Source organism: Petromyzon marinus, chromosome 11, assembly GCF_048934315.1.
Source record: "Petromyzon marinus isolate PM22_M1 ecotype Great Lakes invasive population chromosome 11, UKy_Petmar_22M1.pri1.0, whole genome shotgun sequence".
Lineage (NCBI taxonomy): Eukaryota > Metazoa > Chordata > Hyperoartia > Petromyzontiformes > Petromyzontidae > Petromyzon > Petromyzon marinus.
Window position 1 is genome coordinate 1276075 of NC_133677.1, and position 16982 is coordinate 1293056.

Below are 16982 nucleotides of genomic sequence, written 5' to 3' on the forward strand. Positions count from 1 at the left end.
CGGGGGGGGGGTCCTGTCGGGGGGGGGGTCCTGTCGGGGGGGGTCCCCGTCCTGTCGGGGGGGGGGGTCCCCGTCTTGTCGGGGGGGGTCCCCGTCTTGTCGGGGTCACGTAGACGAGAGAGGGGCAGGGAGGGAGGCAGGTTGGGAGGGCGAACAGCGATGCGACCGCCCATGAGTTTAATTCGACGAAGGTGGAATTCATTGGTCGCCGCTGTCGCGTCGCATTAGTCGCGCGTGCAGCGTCGACCTCCGCGGGGGGGTGTGGTAGTGGTGGTGGTGGTTGTGGTAGTGGTTGTGGTGGTTGTGGTGGTGGTTGTGGTAGTGGTGGTTGTCATCGCCTTGTCGACTGGTTGCGCGAGTCGCAAGTTGAAAGTGAGGGAGTGTGTGAGAGCCGCAAGTTGAGAGTGAGAGAGTTGCAAGTTGAAAGTGAGAGAGTCGCAAGTTGAGAGTGAGAGAGTCGCAAGTTGAAAGTGAGAGTGTGAGAGAGTCGCAGCCCGCACCGTCACCACTCGACGACTCCGATCGGAATCGTCGGGCCGCGTTCGTCGTTTCACGGTGTGTGTGTGGTGCTGACAACAACAACAACACCACCACCACCACGACGTCGTCGTCGTGAGCGTTGTTGGCACAACAACGTCGACCCGCGCACGCGTGCACATGGGGCAGCATCGCCACGGCGACGTTTCAACACCCGCAGCGTCGGCGCACGAAGATTCATCGCAGATCTCCCATCAGTGGTGATGCGCGCACCGTCTGTTACCCATCACGAACGTAGGTTGCAGTGCGTGACTTTAATCGCACGGTCTTCACTTGCGGCACGGTGACTGGATAATCGTGGTATTTAATGAAGAGTTTGTGCAATCGATAGAATCGCGCGAAATCACTGATTTTGCGTTAATCGCACAATCACGCGGCACTTAAATCGTCGCACACCTGCAGCGGCATAAGCGCCTCCGATTAGCACGGTTGGCTACGTACGGTGCGAAAGAAGCCCAACTACGTGCGTGCGTACATTCGAGAGCGGACACGAGACACCGCAGGGGGCCACCCCTCACTCCCCTCCCTCGCCGCGACGAGGTCCCCGGGACATGCGGGGCCCATGGAGGGACGAGGAGACGCGGGTCCCGTGGGGGGACGAAGAGGAGGGGACACGGGCCTCGTGGCGAGGCGAGGAGGAGACGCGGGCCCCGCGGAGGCGCGAGGAGCACGACCCGGCGGAGGGGACACGGGGACCAAGGAGGGACAGGGGGAAGGCTCGCACCGGGACCCCAAGGGGAACCGGCGCCCGAGGCCCGAGCCTTCTCTCTCCTCGCCCCCGCGGGCCCCGCGCCTCCCCTCGCCCCTCGGGGGTCGCGGCGAGGAGCCACGGACACCGCGAGGCTCGGGCCCTGGAAGCAGCAGAGGGGGGGAGCGGCGGCGCCGGAGGCGACAGCGGGAGGAGTCCGGGAGGCTGCCCCCACTGGGACCGGGCACACGGGGAATGCTCACCTCTCCCTACCTGGTACCGAACTGTGTTCACTCACGCTGGTATCTCTCATGTCACTTTTGTACTCGCCCTGGTACCTGGTACTGCGTGTACTCCCCTTTGGACCAGGTACCGTGTTGTGTGTGCTCACAACTGGCACCGGTACCCCGTGGACTCCGCTGCCATTCTCTCATCAGGGATTGCTTCTGTTGAGAGGACCGTGTAGCTCGTGTCGATACATAGAATGATGTCAGTTTACGTGGCGTCTAAATGCAATCGCATCTCAAGACGCTTTAAAAAATATACATCGGAGCAGAAGGCAAATGCGGGAGAGAGGAGAGCAACACAGCCCGAGTTGAAGCTCCCAGGGCCCAGCACCACCAACAAGAAACAACGATTCCCAGGGACAGCTTTCCACAACCAGTGCATCACCAACAATTCCCAGAGCAATAATCGGGGGGCTCATTCACCATCGCGTCCCAGGGCATCCATGGGAGACTGGGGCCCATTCACCAACGAATCCCCAAGGGTGTCTCGCGGTGAGCCTCGTTTTTCGACGAATTCGAGGGCAGCTTGAATCGAGAGGTTTTCCCATTTCGTTTGTTCAGCCGGAGCTGAGCAACGGCGAGACAGACGAGGATCGCACAAGGAGCCTGGGACGTTTATCGCTCCCGGCTCCCCCCTGCCTCTTCCAGGCGGCTCCAGGTGGGTGGTGGACAGGGTCCAGGGCTGTTGGGTGAGGGGAAGGTGGGGAAGTTTGCTCCATTCTTCTTAGCCGAGGGGGTCTTGTCTGACATTTTCCCCCGGGCATTCAAAAACACTTAAGTGGCCTTGGACAAGTGAATCGATTGGCAGTAGCCCAGGTCACCGCAAAATATTGGTGGGCCGGGCATAGTTTAAGGTTTTTTTCTGGGAGCATCGCTGGTACCACCCTGTCCTGCCGGAGGGCGACGCTGGGAGCGATGATGACGACGATGTCGATCCCGCCAGCACGACCGTGATCGCCGGCCGTACCAAGAGAGCGCCCGGTGCGCCATTGCCTCCAAGTGTTCACGCTCCCAAAGACAAGGGGGTGGCCGCCCCCGTAAGAAGCAGAACGTGCTGGGGAATGACCAGACCAGTATCCTGATGTACTTTCAAAACAAGCAATAAACAGCTGTTGCCACGCACAAATCCCCAGCAGCCCCCCTTTTTTATGGGTGTTTTGTGTGTGTTTTTTATTTCCATATTTGACGTGCGTATCGGGCTCAGTGACATCTCCCGTCTTCATAGGTCTTCTGGTTTCGGAGTTATGGAGGTTTTGGCACCCCTGGGCCACGATGGTGAGACCCGGGTCAACGCCAATCGATTCAAGTGTCGTGAGAATTTTATTGTGTTATTTTGTTTTATCAATTTGTTATTTTATTCTCATTCTACGTGACTTTACCGAAAGAACCAAAGAAGATCAAGTGTACCTCTCGCTCACAGACCCCATTTACCCCCACAGAGAGGGTCCCATTGCCACTCTTGTCTCTCACCTGTGGAGGTGCGCAATTCTGAAGGAGTCCACGCGCCTTTCTGCTCTTTGCTGAAGCTTTATGGTCACAGCCTTGCGTGGCCAGAGGCAGTAGCGTGGTTGGCACGTACCCCGGTGGGTTCTGGCCACCCAGCCCCTCCCTCTTCGTAGCTTGGTGGCTCGGCTCCTCGGGCCCATAGGACCCGATGCAGTCGAACGTCTGCACATTCGATAGCTACGCCGCCACTTGCTCCTGTTGCTCACCGTCCACCTCCCAGCAGTGAAGTTCTGCTTGCGATGGTCCGTGTGCTGTGCGTGTACGCACAGGGCAGGAGCTGCCTGACATCCGAGCACAGAAGAGCAGGGCGTCTCCTCACGTCCCGCGGTACAGGACCGCACGCCAGTTCGTGTGAGTGAGCACCCGCGCCTCGCAATTCACAGCGTGGCGCCCTGCAGCTTTACAAACAGGCGCATCACTGAGTCTGTGACCTCCAATTAGCACGGTTGGCTATGTACGGTGCGAAAAGACGTTCAGCATACATACGTGTGTGTGGGGGGCAAGAGAGTTGATATCCTGGGGTGGGAGGGGGGCGGTGAGGCCAAGGCATCTCCACAGATGCCAAGGAGGAATGAAGCGCAATTGTTTTGCATTGAGGAGTTGTAGCCGAGGGGATAGAACCCGAGGCTGTTTAGTTTTACTATGCAGGTGTTGTGGGATCGCATCCCAGCCTTAGTTTTTTTATAACGTTTCCCTCGGCTTCAGCGTGTTTCCACGGAGCAGCAGTATGAATCGCTACCGGTTGCATGTTCGTACACGGCAGTTGAACACAATCTACTAGCACAACTTTAAGGGCACACTTGTGTTGTGGGGAAACACGATGTTTTGGACAAGGAGGGTTAGGGTGGCAGACGTTCTGCAGATTGAAAAGACCGCAAGAGGTGGAGAGAGTTGATTCCTAAAGCATCGCTGGTAAGGGATGTATTTTGATGCTGACGCGTGTTGCTGTCCGTGCGTGCAATAGCGAGGATGTGGAGAGCGCCCAGGGAAGCGGCGACTGGAGTCTCGTGCGGGAGTTCTACGCCCGCACCTTCGACTCCTTCCAGGAGGTGAACTCGGCTTTTAAGGTACGACCACAATGCCTCCGTCACATGGGCAGTGTCTGTACAGGGGGTGGCCACGTGGGTCATCGTGTGTGTGTGTGTATTCGTCGACTCGGCCTCAAGTGAATAGCTGGTGCGATGTGTAAAAATCGGTCGGATGTGGTTCTGGCCACCCACCCTCCCGTGTGCCGTTCCGGCCTTCATAGGTGCTTGCCAAGAGCACTTGCCCCAACAGTTTGTTAAAGGCTACACGGGAGATATTTGTATTTGTGTGTTTTTAGAGGGAGCTACACATGGGACTGGATGGAGCAGGAGTCCACATTGCGTTACTCGATGCGGTCTACGATGTCATCCTGTACACGGTCAGCAACGACACTGTGCCGCACCTTTACCCATTCATAAGTTTGTACTAACACTGCGACCCACGACCGCTACCTTAACATATTAATACGTTTATCAGCAGCAAGATATGAACAATAAGAAGAGCATTGTTTGACTGCATCATTGGCCTTGTGGACACTGGGTGTGAGCGTCGGCGCGTGGCGTGGGCGCACGCTGTATAACGCGCTGTGCTCGTTGTGCTGTGAAGCTGACCGCGCGCGTTGTTCTGCACCGCAGCCCGCAGAGGTGCAGAAGGCCACGCTGAAGGGAATCATCAACAGCCTGCTGCGCGAGTGGAGGGGGTGAGTTGGGGATGTGGAAGGAGTGGGTTGTTGAGCGCGTGACGTTGCACGTGTGCGCGAGTGGAGACCTTTTACGCTGCTAATTTGTGGGATGCACACCTACTCTTTGTTTTTTTTTGGTAAAGTCACGTAGGTAAAAAAAATTAATTAAATAAATCACGCCGTTTCGGGCGCAACACAAGCGTCCTTCTTCAGGTGGGGACAACACACCGCTTAAGTGTGTTTACCCATATTAATGTACAGTGTGTTTACCCATATTAATGTACAGTATAGGGAAACTTCGTTTTCGGGTCCATACAGCGTACAGCTGTTTAAATACGGGCAACATTTTTTTGTCTATGTGTTTTTCCCTTGTGATGGGACTTTGTAGGATGAACGTTGAGATTTATAAGGGCACAGGGTGACCAATAAGATCTGAATTAGTCTCTAATAAGGTAGGCATTGATAAGGGGTTGACAGGTATGGGAATGTGCAGGCCCCTTCAAAAGGTGCACGCTGAACGGTCGTGAATTTACAATCGCAGCGTGTGCTGCAGTGATTCATGATTTGCTGCGGAGGATTGTGGCGTCTCGGGGAGGGAATTGAGTCACTGCTGGGTCATTAGTGGGTTTTTGTCATTGTTACTGCATTTGCACGCAATCCTGTTAGCTTTGGGTAATCATGATATATACTGAAACGTTTATAAACCCAATGCTTTAAAGACGACGGAAACGGCACTGCCACCTGTTTTTATCCATCGTTTCAGACCGAGGACTAAAGATGATTTGCGAGCGTACTTCATCCTGTTGCAGGTACGACCTCCCTCCCCGTCTATGCTGTGGGTACTTGGCTCGGTCGATCTGGTCAAATTATGAATGACATACATTTACATCCTGTTCGCTAGTAGGATACGTTTTTTGGAAAAGTTTATACATTTCTATCCATTATATACAGTTTATAAACAAAATTTTATTTGAATAAACTGTACTTGTCCATATTCTTTGGTTCTATTCGGTAAAGTCACGTAGGTAAAAAATAAAACAACAAAAATCACGACGTTTCGGCCACAACACAAGCGGCCTTCATCAGGTGAAGGGACCAGACTGTCTCGAGGACAGCGCTGGAGTGAAACACAGCCAAGCTCAGACCGCAACCTTTACGCTGTGTGAGAGTAATTAAGGTGCCTTGACAAAGGAATTAGCATATACATTTGCATTTAATAGGCGGACTTAGCATGATGAAAGATAGGGAGGGGGTCGACCTGTGCAGGCTGGCGAGGGGGCACGGTAGCGTCCACATGCTGCTGGTGGTGTGAAAAGGGGATTTTAAGAAGCTGCGAAAGTTTGGGGTACCACTACTTGAAAAATATACTGTACCATTGAAAATTAGTTGAATGTTTGGTTCGATTTAGAACATCTTTCCAATGGTTGCTCAATTTGAAACCATCTTCTCGGTTGAAAGTGTGTCTGTGTTTGTAGATCTGAATTGCCTCGTGAACAAATCTCTGATAAAAACCCGTGGGTTTGGTATCGGAGAAAATGATGATATTTTTTCTCCGATACCAAGGTTCTTTGCTAAACCTCACCTCCTCTATCTCTGTTTCTGCCTTGCCCGCCACGGCGTCCAGAATCCACAGTTTGGACAGAGCAGCACGTGTGTAATTTTTGCGCACGTGCTGCGCCAGGTGTCGGCCCTGCCGCTCCCTGAGCAGCGCACGCTCGTGCAGTGGCTGCACAGGTGAGTTTTCCCATCTCAAAACCAGAGCCCACACAACCCACATGATATGCACGGCCACTCAAAAATAATAGTTTTCTTGCTAACTAATTTCTTGCTCAAATTAACAATGTGAAGCTTTTTTTTCCATCAGTTTACAGCCTGGAGCCAGTGGTGTAAATGTCTAATTCCCCTGGTAGCTGTGAGACTATCCACAGTTGGGGGAATTAATCTTTTCAATTTAAAATCGATCATTTTAAAAGTCATAGAATCGATAATCGAATCTTGTTCAATTTCAGTGATAATCGACCCAATTGGGACATAAGAACATTTAATCCGTGCAACGTTTTCAATATGATCAGTGACATGACTGCCCATCATGTAGAAAAAAAACAGAACCTTTTTGTCATTCCACTGCTGGATTAAGGTCTCACTCCAACATGTCAGTTGTGGGACTCGTTTCATTAAAGTTCATCATGTTGGTCAGTATGCGGTCGGTGAAGGCTGATGAAGCAAAAACGAATATTCTCATATTTTTGCATGCAATTTTTTGATAACGCTTAAAAAAAATAACATTAACAGACCTACCGCTGTTGCAGCAGCTACAGGATCTGGCAAAGAGGGTAGAAAGCCTTGATAGCGAGGTGTGGTGAGGTCCAACGGCTTTGGCCACGGTGACGTCCCGATCTCGAGTGCCGGCGTTGCGTGCGATGGCAGGCTGCACATCTCGCGGTTCCGGGCGTTGCTCGGGCAGCTGCACGCGCTGGTGTCGCTGCGCCTGAGCCAGGACGAAGGCGCTCAGCTCCCACCGCCGGCCAAGAGCAGCTGGTGGATCCCGGCTGCCGTGCGCGTCACGGCCCTGCTCTGTCAGTTCCTCCACGCGCCGCGCCCACCTGGAGCCTGCCGCACACACACCAGCATGCAGTCTGTCGCAGTGCACAGCACTGGACATGCTCGCACCATCCGGAATATACCCACACTGCATTGTCCCACAGTGCATTGTCCCACAGTGCACCGACCCACACTGCCCCAACCCACACTGCACCGACCCACACTGCACCGACCCACACTGCATTGTCCCACAGTGCACCGACCCACACTGCCCTGATCCACACTGCCCTGACCCACACTGCCCTGACCCACACTGCCTTGACCCACACTGCATTGTCCCACAGTGCCCCGACCCACGCTGCATCGACCCACACTGCCCTGATCCACACTGCCCTGACCCACACTGCCCCAACCCACACTGCCTCGACCCACACTTCACCGACCAACTCTTCACCCAGCCAAAATGCACAACCACACTACCGTGCCGACCTTCATAGGTCCTCGTTAATGGCACTTGCCCCAACAGTCTGTTAAGGCTATATAGGGGATCTTTATTTTTGCATTTTATGTGCGTGTCAGATGCAGCCAATGTGCTGGGTGCATCCCCTCGGCTGCCTTACTCCGAGTTCTACAATTCTTCTCTCGACCACGTGGACCTGACCCAGGAGTACCTTGCTTGGCAGTGCAACCCACGTGCCAAAAGGTGCTACTCCCACCCCCCCCCCCCCCCCGCGTGGCCCACCACACAGGCATCAAAGATCCGCCGTATAGCCTGAACAGACTGTTGGGGCAAGTGCTGTTAGCGAGCACCTATGAAGGCCAGCACGGCCACGAGGGGGTGGGTGGCCAGCACCATGCCCGGCCGCCTTTGTCTCCCTAGTGGCAATGTTTACACACTGCACTAGGTACTCATTTGAGGCTGAGTCGACCTAAGGGAGGCCCAGGACCGGTTCAGATAATCGTCACTGGTGTGGGCCGTGAGTGGGCATCGAACTTGGGTTGCTGGGTTCGTAGCGGAGCGTAGCGCGAAGCGCTGCACTACCGCTCCCCACAGCCATCACTACACTACACACACACGGTAGTTGATAATGATGTAAAAAGCAAAGATATGTGATGCGATGTGTTAACTGTTGAGTGGTGTCGTGGGTGAGGGTAATGAGAGTGGAGTGGTGAGGTGTGATAGTGGTGTGGTGGGTGAGGATAATGAGATTGGTGTCGGCATGTCAGGTGTGCATTACGGTAGTGCGAGTGGTGGTGTGGTGCTGTGATAGTGGTGCAAGGATGGTGAGTAGTGTGGTGGAGACGGGTAGTGTAGGTGGCAAGAGTCGTGCAATGATGAAAGTGGTGCGGTGCTAATCGATGAGAGTGCTCAGGTGGTGTAGAGTGAGTCTAGTGAGGACTGGTGAAAATGGCGTGGAAGTTAAGGGCAGTTTAGGGAAGGTGGTGTGGTGCTGTGCTCCGGCAGGTTCTCATTTTGCCAGTTTCCATGGATGCTGTCCATCCACGCCAAGAAGGCCATCATCCAGCAGGACTCGGAGCAGCAGATGGTCACCATGGCCAGGGTGTGGTGGCGCACACTTCCATGTCTCTCACGTGTTAATTTACCTAAAAATCATCACTCGGTTGCATTTTATGTTGAGCATTTCCACTGCAGTGTACAACACTGCATGACGGTAGAAGTCTGTTATGCCCTGCTGTAGCGGCAAAGGTGCGACCATTTTGGCCTTATTACCATTCTGAATCTGTCCATTACATTTGTCCTGCGTGTTAGAGTACCTCGTTTAAAAATGCAGCGGAACTGTAAATGTATCACGGCGCTGTGCGTGCGCGTGTGTCTGTCGCTGGTGCTGCTGGTGATTTGCCGGGGTCGTGCAACCAGCGCAGTGTGGTGGAGCGCGTCTCTCGCCGGGAGCGGCCCGACGTCGACTCACTGTTCCTCACCCTGAGAGTGCGACGTGCACACCTCGTGGTCGACTCACTCAGCGAGGTTCCGGCACACCAACTACCACGGCAGCACACCAACTATCACGGCAGTCACACTGCCACTAGTGACATACCAACACCAGCAACGCAACCACCAATGCACCACCAGCAGCACACCACCACAATCATACCATCACCACCCGCACAGCTACAAACACGACAGCACACGGACACCAATACACCGGCACGATACCATCCGTACACCATAATATGACCGTATAACACCACCAGAACACTACCAGCAATTGCATTAGCACACTCCCACGAATACACCACCACTACCACCACACCCCCAGCAGTACACCACCACTACCACACCCCCAGCAGTACACCACCACTACCACACCCCCAGCAGTACACCACCACTACCACACCCCCAGCAGTACACCACCACTACCACACCCCCAGCAGTACACCACCACTACCACACCATCCCCTCCAGCATGCACCAGCACAACACGACTGCGGCACTCCGGCACGTGCACTGTGACGCGAGAGGGTGTACTTCGTCGGGGTGGTCGGCGATTCGTCGCAAAGCTCTTGGATGTATACGTATGTACGTTGAACTTTTTTCGCACCGTACGTAGCCTACCATGCTAATTGGGAGGTGCGGGGGAGTAGGAGAACAAACTGAACACACTCCTGGCCCGCCCTTGCAGCTGGCGCGCAAGCGTGCCGAGCTGAAGAAGAAGCTGCGCGTGGAGTTTGTTGGCGAGGTGGGGCTTGACATGGGCGGCCTCACCAAGGAGTGGTTCCTGCTGCTCATCCGACAGGTCCTGCGCCCCGACTACGGTGGGTGATTGCCGACCTCCAGCTGGAAGTTGACAACTCAAATGCGGCTGGGCGTGGTGCTAGCCGCGACACCCCCTCGTTCGCCTTCGTCGGTCTTCGTTAACGGCACTGGCCCCAACGGCTCGATTATTTTGCTGCTATAGATTTTCAAACGATGATCCACTCTGTTGAGCTATAATTTGTGGCCAGGTCACTTCTGAAAAATCTGTTAATAGCTCAGTAGGCTTTAACTGGTAAAATAAAAATAGTTTAGTTTTATTTGTATATTTTTTGAAGCTTTATAGCTCAATCGGATTCCTCGAGTATAAATAAATATTCTGATTCTGAATGCTATCATCGGGGGATCTTTGTCTTTGTGTCCCTGAGGGTTGCATGCAGGAATGTTCGTGTACCACAGGGAGGCACGCTGCTACTGGTTCCGCAGCTTCAACTGCGACAACTACTCGGAGTTCTCTCTCATCGGGACCGTATCTTTGCGGAAAGGGAGGGATCACATAAACACTTTTACATTTTGTAAACATATAATTGTATATATATACACGAGAGCTCACAAAACTGTGGCGCATTCTTGCATGCACGTAGAGTTAGGTAGCCGTGTTCATTTTGTGACCGATTTAGAATGGCACTGCAAAGGGGTGGGGCTACCTGAGCAGTGGGCGGAGTTAGCTGCAGAAAAGGTGGGGCCTGTGAACAGCAAGGCTACGCACTGGGCGGGACTAGCGATCGAGTGGGCGTGGCTATGTAAAAGTCGGTGGGGCTTAAGTCGGGGCTGCCAGCCCACCACGTGTCCTGGTGGAGCCTCCCAGGAATTTGTTGGCCGCAGCTATCGTGGAAGGCCAGAGTTCCAGCTTTGATTATTCCTCGTTAACCGAAAGTTCCTACCTCAGCTGATGGGGCTCGCTGTGTACAACAGCATACCCCTGGACCTTCACTTCCCGCTGTGCTGCTACCGCAAGCTGCTGAGCCCGCCGCTGGCGCCCAGCGAGCCCGGCGTGCCTGTGGGGCTCTGCGCGCTCACGCTCGGCGACCTGGGCTGCGTCATGCCGGTACCGCGCGCCCCACGCGCTAACGGCACATCCCTAGCGCGTCGTTAAACCGCTCGCGCTGCGGGGCTGTGCGGCAACATTCCACCCCACGGGTGCCCCAGTCTCTCTCGCGTTGGCACGTTGCACCCTTAGGGCTGGCTCCTGTGGCACGTTCGTGATTTAGAGACGAAGCAATGCGCTTAGAAGCACAGTAGTTAGATGTACGCTTGGCTCACCAGTCGATGTTGCGGGTGTGCTGTAAGTTAAAACACAAATGCATTTGGTGTGATGGTGGAGTGATATGTGATGGTGTGCTGTGCCTCTACCCACTCTGTGATGTCGGTGTGGCTTGTGACGCTGTACCCCGTGTCATCGTGGTGATGGTCCTGTTGGTGTGGAGTGTGATTAAGTCTTGCCCTGTACCATCGCCTCCCAGGAGCTGGCACACGGGCTGCAGGAGCTGCTTCTGTACGAAGGCGACGTGGAAACGGACATGTGTGCTACCTTCCAGGTGATCTTTCCCCCCTTCCTCCTCGCACCTCACCCTGTAATCACCCTCATTCACCAATTCACCACCCACACCAACTCACCCCGCGCACCTGATTTGCACTCACCCTTACTGCCAGGTATCGAGTGATGAGTTTGGTTCTGTGAGAAGCCACGAGCTGTGTCCAGGAGGTGCCTCCATCCCTGTCACCAATCTGAACCGAGACGGTGAGTGGAGTCAAGCCAGGGCTGGGTGGTGTCACTTTGAAGGTTAGGAAGGGTTGATGTGGTGGAATAGACATGCTTATATGTGTCTGTCATGGGCCACGTGATACGCAGTTGAGCTGTTCGTGTGCTAAGTAGGGTTAGGTGCAGTCGTTGTAGGCACGCAATGTCAGCTGACAATCGTGGATTTTACTCTCTAGGCAATGGATTTCAAAAGTTGCTGCTTGGGCTTGTAGGCGCAATCATAGACATTTTCTTAAGACTGCATCAGGTATTACAGAAATAAATTAGCGGATTATGCATTACAGAAATAAATTAGCGGATTATGCTGAGTGCCGGTCAATCTCACATTCATATTTCGCTGAATACCAGTTCAAGACAAGGGAGGAAACGTTTAACCAGTGGTGACCCTTTAGCTTGGGCAGTTAGCATTTGCTTCGTGGTTAGAGTTACGTGCACCGATATAAAGTCCGGGTTGGCTGGAAATTAGTTGTATGTGTTGTGTGAAGTTTAGCATTGCTTCTGGACATTTTACCAGAATACCCGAGACTCATGACGATGCTTCAGTTGCCTCTGGACCATCAGTGCTTGCGTGTCCCTGATAGTACTGTGGAATGTGCGTGAACCCCCAGAGTTTGTGGCCATGTACGTGGATTACCTTCTCAACACGTCGGTGTGCCAGCGGTTCGCTGCCTTCTACCACGGCTTCCACAGCGTGTGCACCTCTCCGGCACTCGCAGTGCGTACACACCCACACGCACAGCGAGCGTGCGCGCATCCACACACAAGCTGTGTGTACACGTACGTACATGCCGAGTGTGCACGCACGTACGCCTGTGTATGCAGGGAGGGAAAAAAGTATTTGATCCCCTGCTGATGTACGTTTGCCCACTGACAAAGAAATGATCAGTCTATAATTTTAATGGTAGGTTTATTTGAACAGTGAGAGACAGAATAACAACAACAAAATCCAGAAAAACGCATGTCATAATGTTATAAATTGATTTGCATTTTAATGAGAGAAGTAAGTATTTGACCCCTCTGCAAAACATGACTTAGTACTTGGTGGCAAAACCCTTGTTGGCAATCACAGAGGTCAGACGTTTCTTGTAGTTGGCCACCAGGTTTGCACACATCTCAGGAGGGATTTTGTCCCACTCCTCTTTGCAGATCTTCTTCAAGTCATTAAGGTTTCGAGGCTGACGTTTGGCAACTCGAACCTTCAGCTCCTTCCACAGATTTTCTATGGGATTAAGGTCTGGAGACTGGCTAGGCCACTCCAGGACCTTAATGTGCTTCTTCTTGAGCCACTCCTTTGTTACCTTGGCCGTGTGTTTTGGGTCATTGTCATGCTGGAATACCCATCCATGACCCATTTTCAATGCCTTTGCTGAGGGAAGGAGGTTCTCACCCAAGATTTAACGGTACATGGCCCCGTCCATCATCCTTTTGATGTGGTGAAGTTGTCCTGTCCCCTTAGCAGAAAAATACCCCCAAAGCATAATGTTTCCACCTCCATGTTTAACGGTGGGGATGGTGTTCTTGGGGTCATAGGCAGCATTCCTCCTCCTCCAAACACGGCGAGTTGAGTTGATGCCAAAGAGCTCCATTTTGGTCTCATCTTACCACAACACTTTCACCCAGTTATCCACTGAATCATTCAGATGTTCATTGGCAAACTTCAGACGGGCATGTATATGTGCTTTCTTAACCAGGGGGACCTTGCGGGCGCTGCAGGATTTCAGTCCTTCACGGCGTAGTGTGTTACCAATTGTTTTCTTGGTGACCATGGTCCCAGCTGCCTTGAGATCATTGATAAGATCCTCCCGTGTGGTTCTGGGCTGATTCCTCACCGTTCTCATGATCATTGCAACTCCACGAGGTGAGATCTTGCATGGAGCCCCAGGCCGAAGGAGATTGACAGTTCTTTTGTGTTTCTTCCATTTGCGAATAATTGCACCAACTGTTGTCACCTTCTCACCAAGCTGCTTGGCAATGGTCTTGTAGCCCATTCCAGCCTTGTGTAGGTCTACAATCTTGTCCCTGACATCCTTGGAGAGCTCTTTGGTCTTGGCCATGGTGGAGAGTTTGGAATCTGATTGATTAATTGCTACTGTGGACAGGTGTCTTTTATACAGGTAAGAAGCTGAGATTAGGAGCACTCCCTTTAAGAGTGTGCTCCTAATCTCAGCTCGTTACCTGTATAAAAGACACCTGGGAGCCAGAAATCTTTCTGATTGAGAGGGAGTCAAATACTTATTTCCCTCATTAAAATGCAAATCAATTTATAACATTTTTGACATGCGTTTTTCTGGATTTTGTTGTTATTCTGTCTCTCACTGTTCATATAAACCTACCATTAAAATTAAAGACTGATAATTTCTTTGTCAGTGGGCCAACATACAAAATCAGCAGGGGATCAAATACTTTTTTCCCTCACTGTACACGCACAGCCATCTGTTTCCACGTACTTTAAAGCTCACTTGTTCACTTTTTACCCTCACCTGTACGCTCACTCTTGATCCATGCACGCAATAGCGTTCACATACCTCTCTGTGTGGTCAGTAATTGGAGGAAGGGGACTTCTGTGGACCTTTGTAGAAGCCCCATGTACTCCTTTAGAGAAGCTCTGTCGCGGATATCCACATACATGGGCTGCATACACTTTCCGTACACACCGGGCTGTGCACACCCATGCGTCGGCTTGCAGATGTTGCGTGCGGAGGAGGTGGAGACGCTCGTGTGCGGCTCCGCGACCCTGGACCTCCGGGCCCTGCAGTCGGCCACTGAATATGAGGGCTACACCGCCAGCGACCCCACTGTGCGGTGAGTCACACTCACCGACTCGTCCACACACCGACTCATTGCACATTGTGAACACTCACTCACACACCGACTCGCCATCACTCGCCATCGCATTGACTCACCCGCACACCGACTCACTCACACACCGACTCACCATCGGCCACAAACGCATTGGCTCACCCGCAGACCCTTGCAGCCTACACTCGCCCCCACACACTGACTTGAGAGGAGCAAGGTAGGAGAGCGTGAGTGGAGTAGAGCAATGTGAGAGGGGAGAGGTGGGCAGGGGTGGGTCCGTGGAGGATCCTGAAGGTGGTGATGGTGTACGGCTGTGCGTGCCATCCAGGTATTTCTGGGAGGTGGTGCACGAATTCGCCCTCGACCTGCAGAAACGCCTCCTGCACTTTGCGACGGGAAGCGACCGGGTGCCAGTGGGCGGTGTGCAGGAGCTGCACTTCAAGATTTCACGCATCCACGTGCCCACTGACTGGTAGGTACCCCCCCCCCCACAGTGCATCCACGTGCCCACTGACTGGTAGGTACCCCCCCCCCCACAGTGCATCCACGTGCCCACTGACTGGTAGGTACCCCCCCCCCCCACAGTGCATCCACGTGTCCACTGACTGGTAGGTACCCCCCCCCACAGTGCATCCACGTGCCCACTGACTGGTAGGTACCCCCCCCCCCACAGTGCATCCACGTGCCCACTGACTGGTAGGTACCCCCCCCCCCACAGTGCATCCACGTGCCCACTGACTGTGCTATGAACCCGTCAACCTAAATTTGATTCTGGGTCACTGCTAACATCAGTGGCTAGTGATTATCTGAACTGGATCAGGGCCTCCTTTAGGTTAACTCGGCCCTAAATTAGTACCCGGTGCCTTATGTAAATGTCAGTGTTTGGTGAAGAAAAAGACGGACGGACATAGTGCTGGCCACACCACCTCCTCCACGCACCGTGCTGGCCTCCATAGATGCTCGCTAGCAAGCACGTGCCGCTGTTGCCTAACGAGGGGCTCCACGGGGGGGATCTGTGCGTTTGTTTTGTGCGAGCGCAGGCTGCCCGTGGCGCACACGTGCTTTAACCAGCTGTGCCTGCCCCCGTACCGCTCCCGCCGCTCCCTGCGGACCAAGCTGTGCATCGCCATCTCCAACTCGGAGGGCTTCGGCCTCGAGTGACCGACCAAGAGGTCGTCTCGGATGCCACTGCCTGGATGGGCGGCCTCCACGCCTGGACGGTGCTAGGGGCTGCCGCGGCGCGACGTTGTGTGTGGCGATGGGCGGCGATGGGCGGCGATGGGCGGCGCAGAAACATTCGCCGGTTTTGCCGAATCGTGCTTCTTGCGCTCCCTCGTCTACGCCGTCTGCCTCCACCGGCCCGCACTGGGCAGCATTGTCGGCGAAGGCCCCTGGGCCCGCAGGGCAGTTGCACGGCCTGAGCACTCGACAGTTCATGCCGCTGCGGACCACCATTGTGATGGTGTGTTGGAGTTCAGTAGTGCCTGGTTGTGTTGCAGTAAAACCCCGCTGCCCGTCCCAGTGGTCCCATAGCTGTTTTGTATAAACTCACTCACTACCGTCCGTGTTTTACTTGGGTAGAGCGGTGCTGCGGTGGTTCGTGCACTGCGCTAGTTGCCCAGCGACCAGAGTTCAATTCCCGGCCATGACCAACGTCAGTTGCGAGCGATGTCCGAACCGTTGCTTGGCCCCCACTTCACCAACCCGCACTGACCAGCGTGGTGAAGTATGGTCAAACGATCCCCATTAATGACGTGACATGGGGGGGGGAATTCCTTTTAGCCAGCAGTAAGGACAGTACGTGGGTTATTCGTGTGGCTATCAAACCACAAATGCTACACTAAGAGGTAGATTGACAAAGGCCTGTAATTAATGTATTTTCCGAAACACATAGTTTGCAAATATATTAACGTGTAATTATATAAAAGATAAATAGTTGCCGCTTTGAAGATAGAGGTCATTGATGAAACACCCTCGTCTCTTCTTCACACTGGGAATGTTACATTGTGTTTTTAACTTTTAATCTGGTAAAGCGTGAGTACAGGAGGCATGCCAAGTGCACTTTGTTGCTACCTCTAATAAACTTGGTGTTGTCATGTCGGTGTCTCCGTAGACCCTTTTTTTTACATTACAAATCCTACTTGGCCACGAGTAAGGGGAAGGTTCACCCACACCTGCTGCCTTGACTACCCCAGCTGCGGCTGCGAGGCACAGGCAACACAGCCTCGAGATGCTTGCCGCCTTTGGCTAGCGCAGGCTTTGGATGCTGCTATTGGAGGCGACTGATTGGATGATCTCGAGTGGAAGAGGCAGCTTAGGTGGCGCGTGTGAACTCGTCGCGCCAGATGAGGTCTGAATGTCCAGGTTTGAATGTCCAGGTT

The 16982-nt window shown here is 53.4% G+C and overlaps 1 protein-coding gene across 1 annotated transcript; it reads left to right on the top strand.

Moving 5' to 3' along the window:
* The first annotated feature begins 97 nt into the window (after window positions 1-97).
* HECTD2 (HECT domain E3 ubiquitin protein ligase 2) lies at window positions 98-16699 on the top strand. The gene is made up of 21 exons (XM_032952463.2): window positions 98-1501; window positions 2074-2170; window positions 3288-3369; window positions 3983-4085; window positions 4343-4423; window positions 4680-4744; window positions 5490-5535; window positions 6351-6460; window positions 7154-7302; window positions 7847-7970; window positions 8733-8829; window positions 9147-9254; window positions 9910-10042; window positions 10421-10509; window positions 10930-11088; window positions 11504-11578; window positions 11694-11781; window positions 12411-12517; window positions 14489-14604; window positions 14930-15073; window positions 15642-16699. Exons 1-21 carry the CDS (start codon window positions 1100-1102, stop codon window positions 15760-15762), a joined length of 2496 nt encoding a protein of 831 aa, XP_032808354.1. The 5' UTR covers window positions 98-1099; the 3' UTR covers window positions 15763-16699.
* The last annotated feature ends 283 nt before the right edge of the window (window positions 16700-16982 follow it).

Coding starts and splice junctions, on each gene's coding strand:
- HECTD2 (XM_032952463.2), top strand. CDS start 1,100: ATGGAGGGACGAGGAGACGCGGGTCCCGTGGGGGGACGAAGAGGAGGG. Junction 3,370..3,982: donor AGGACCGCACGCCAGTTCGT/GTGAGTGAGCAC, acceptor TGCGTGCAATAG/CGAGGATGTGGAGAGCGCCC. Junction 11,089..11,503: donor ACCTGGGCTGCGTCATGCCG/GTACCGCGCGCC, acceptor ATCGCCTCCCAG/GAGCTGGCACACGGGCTGCA.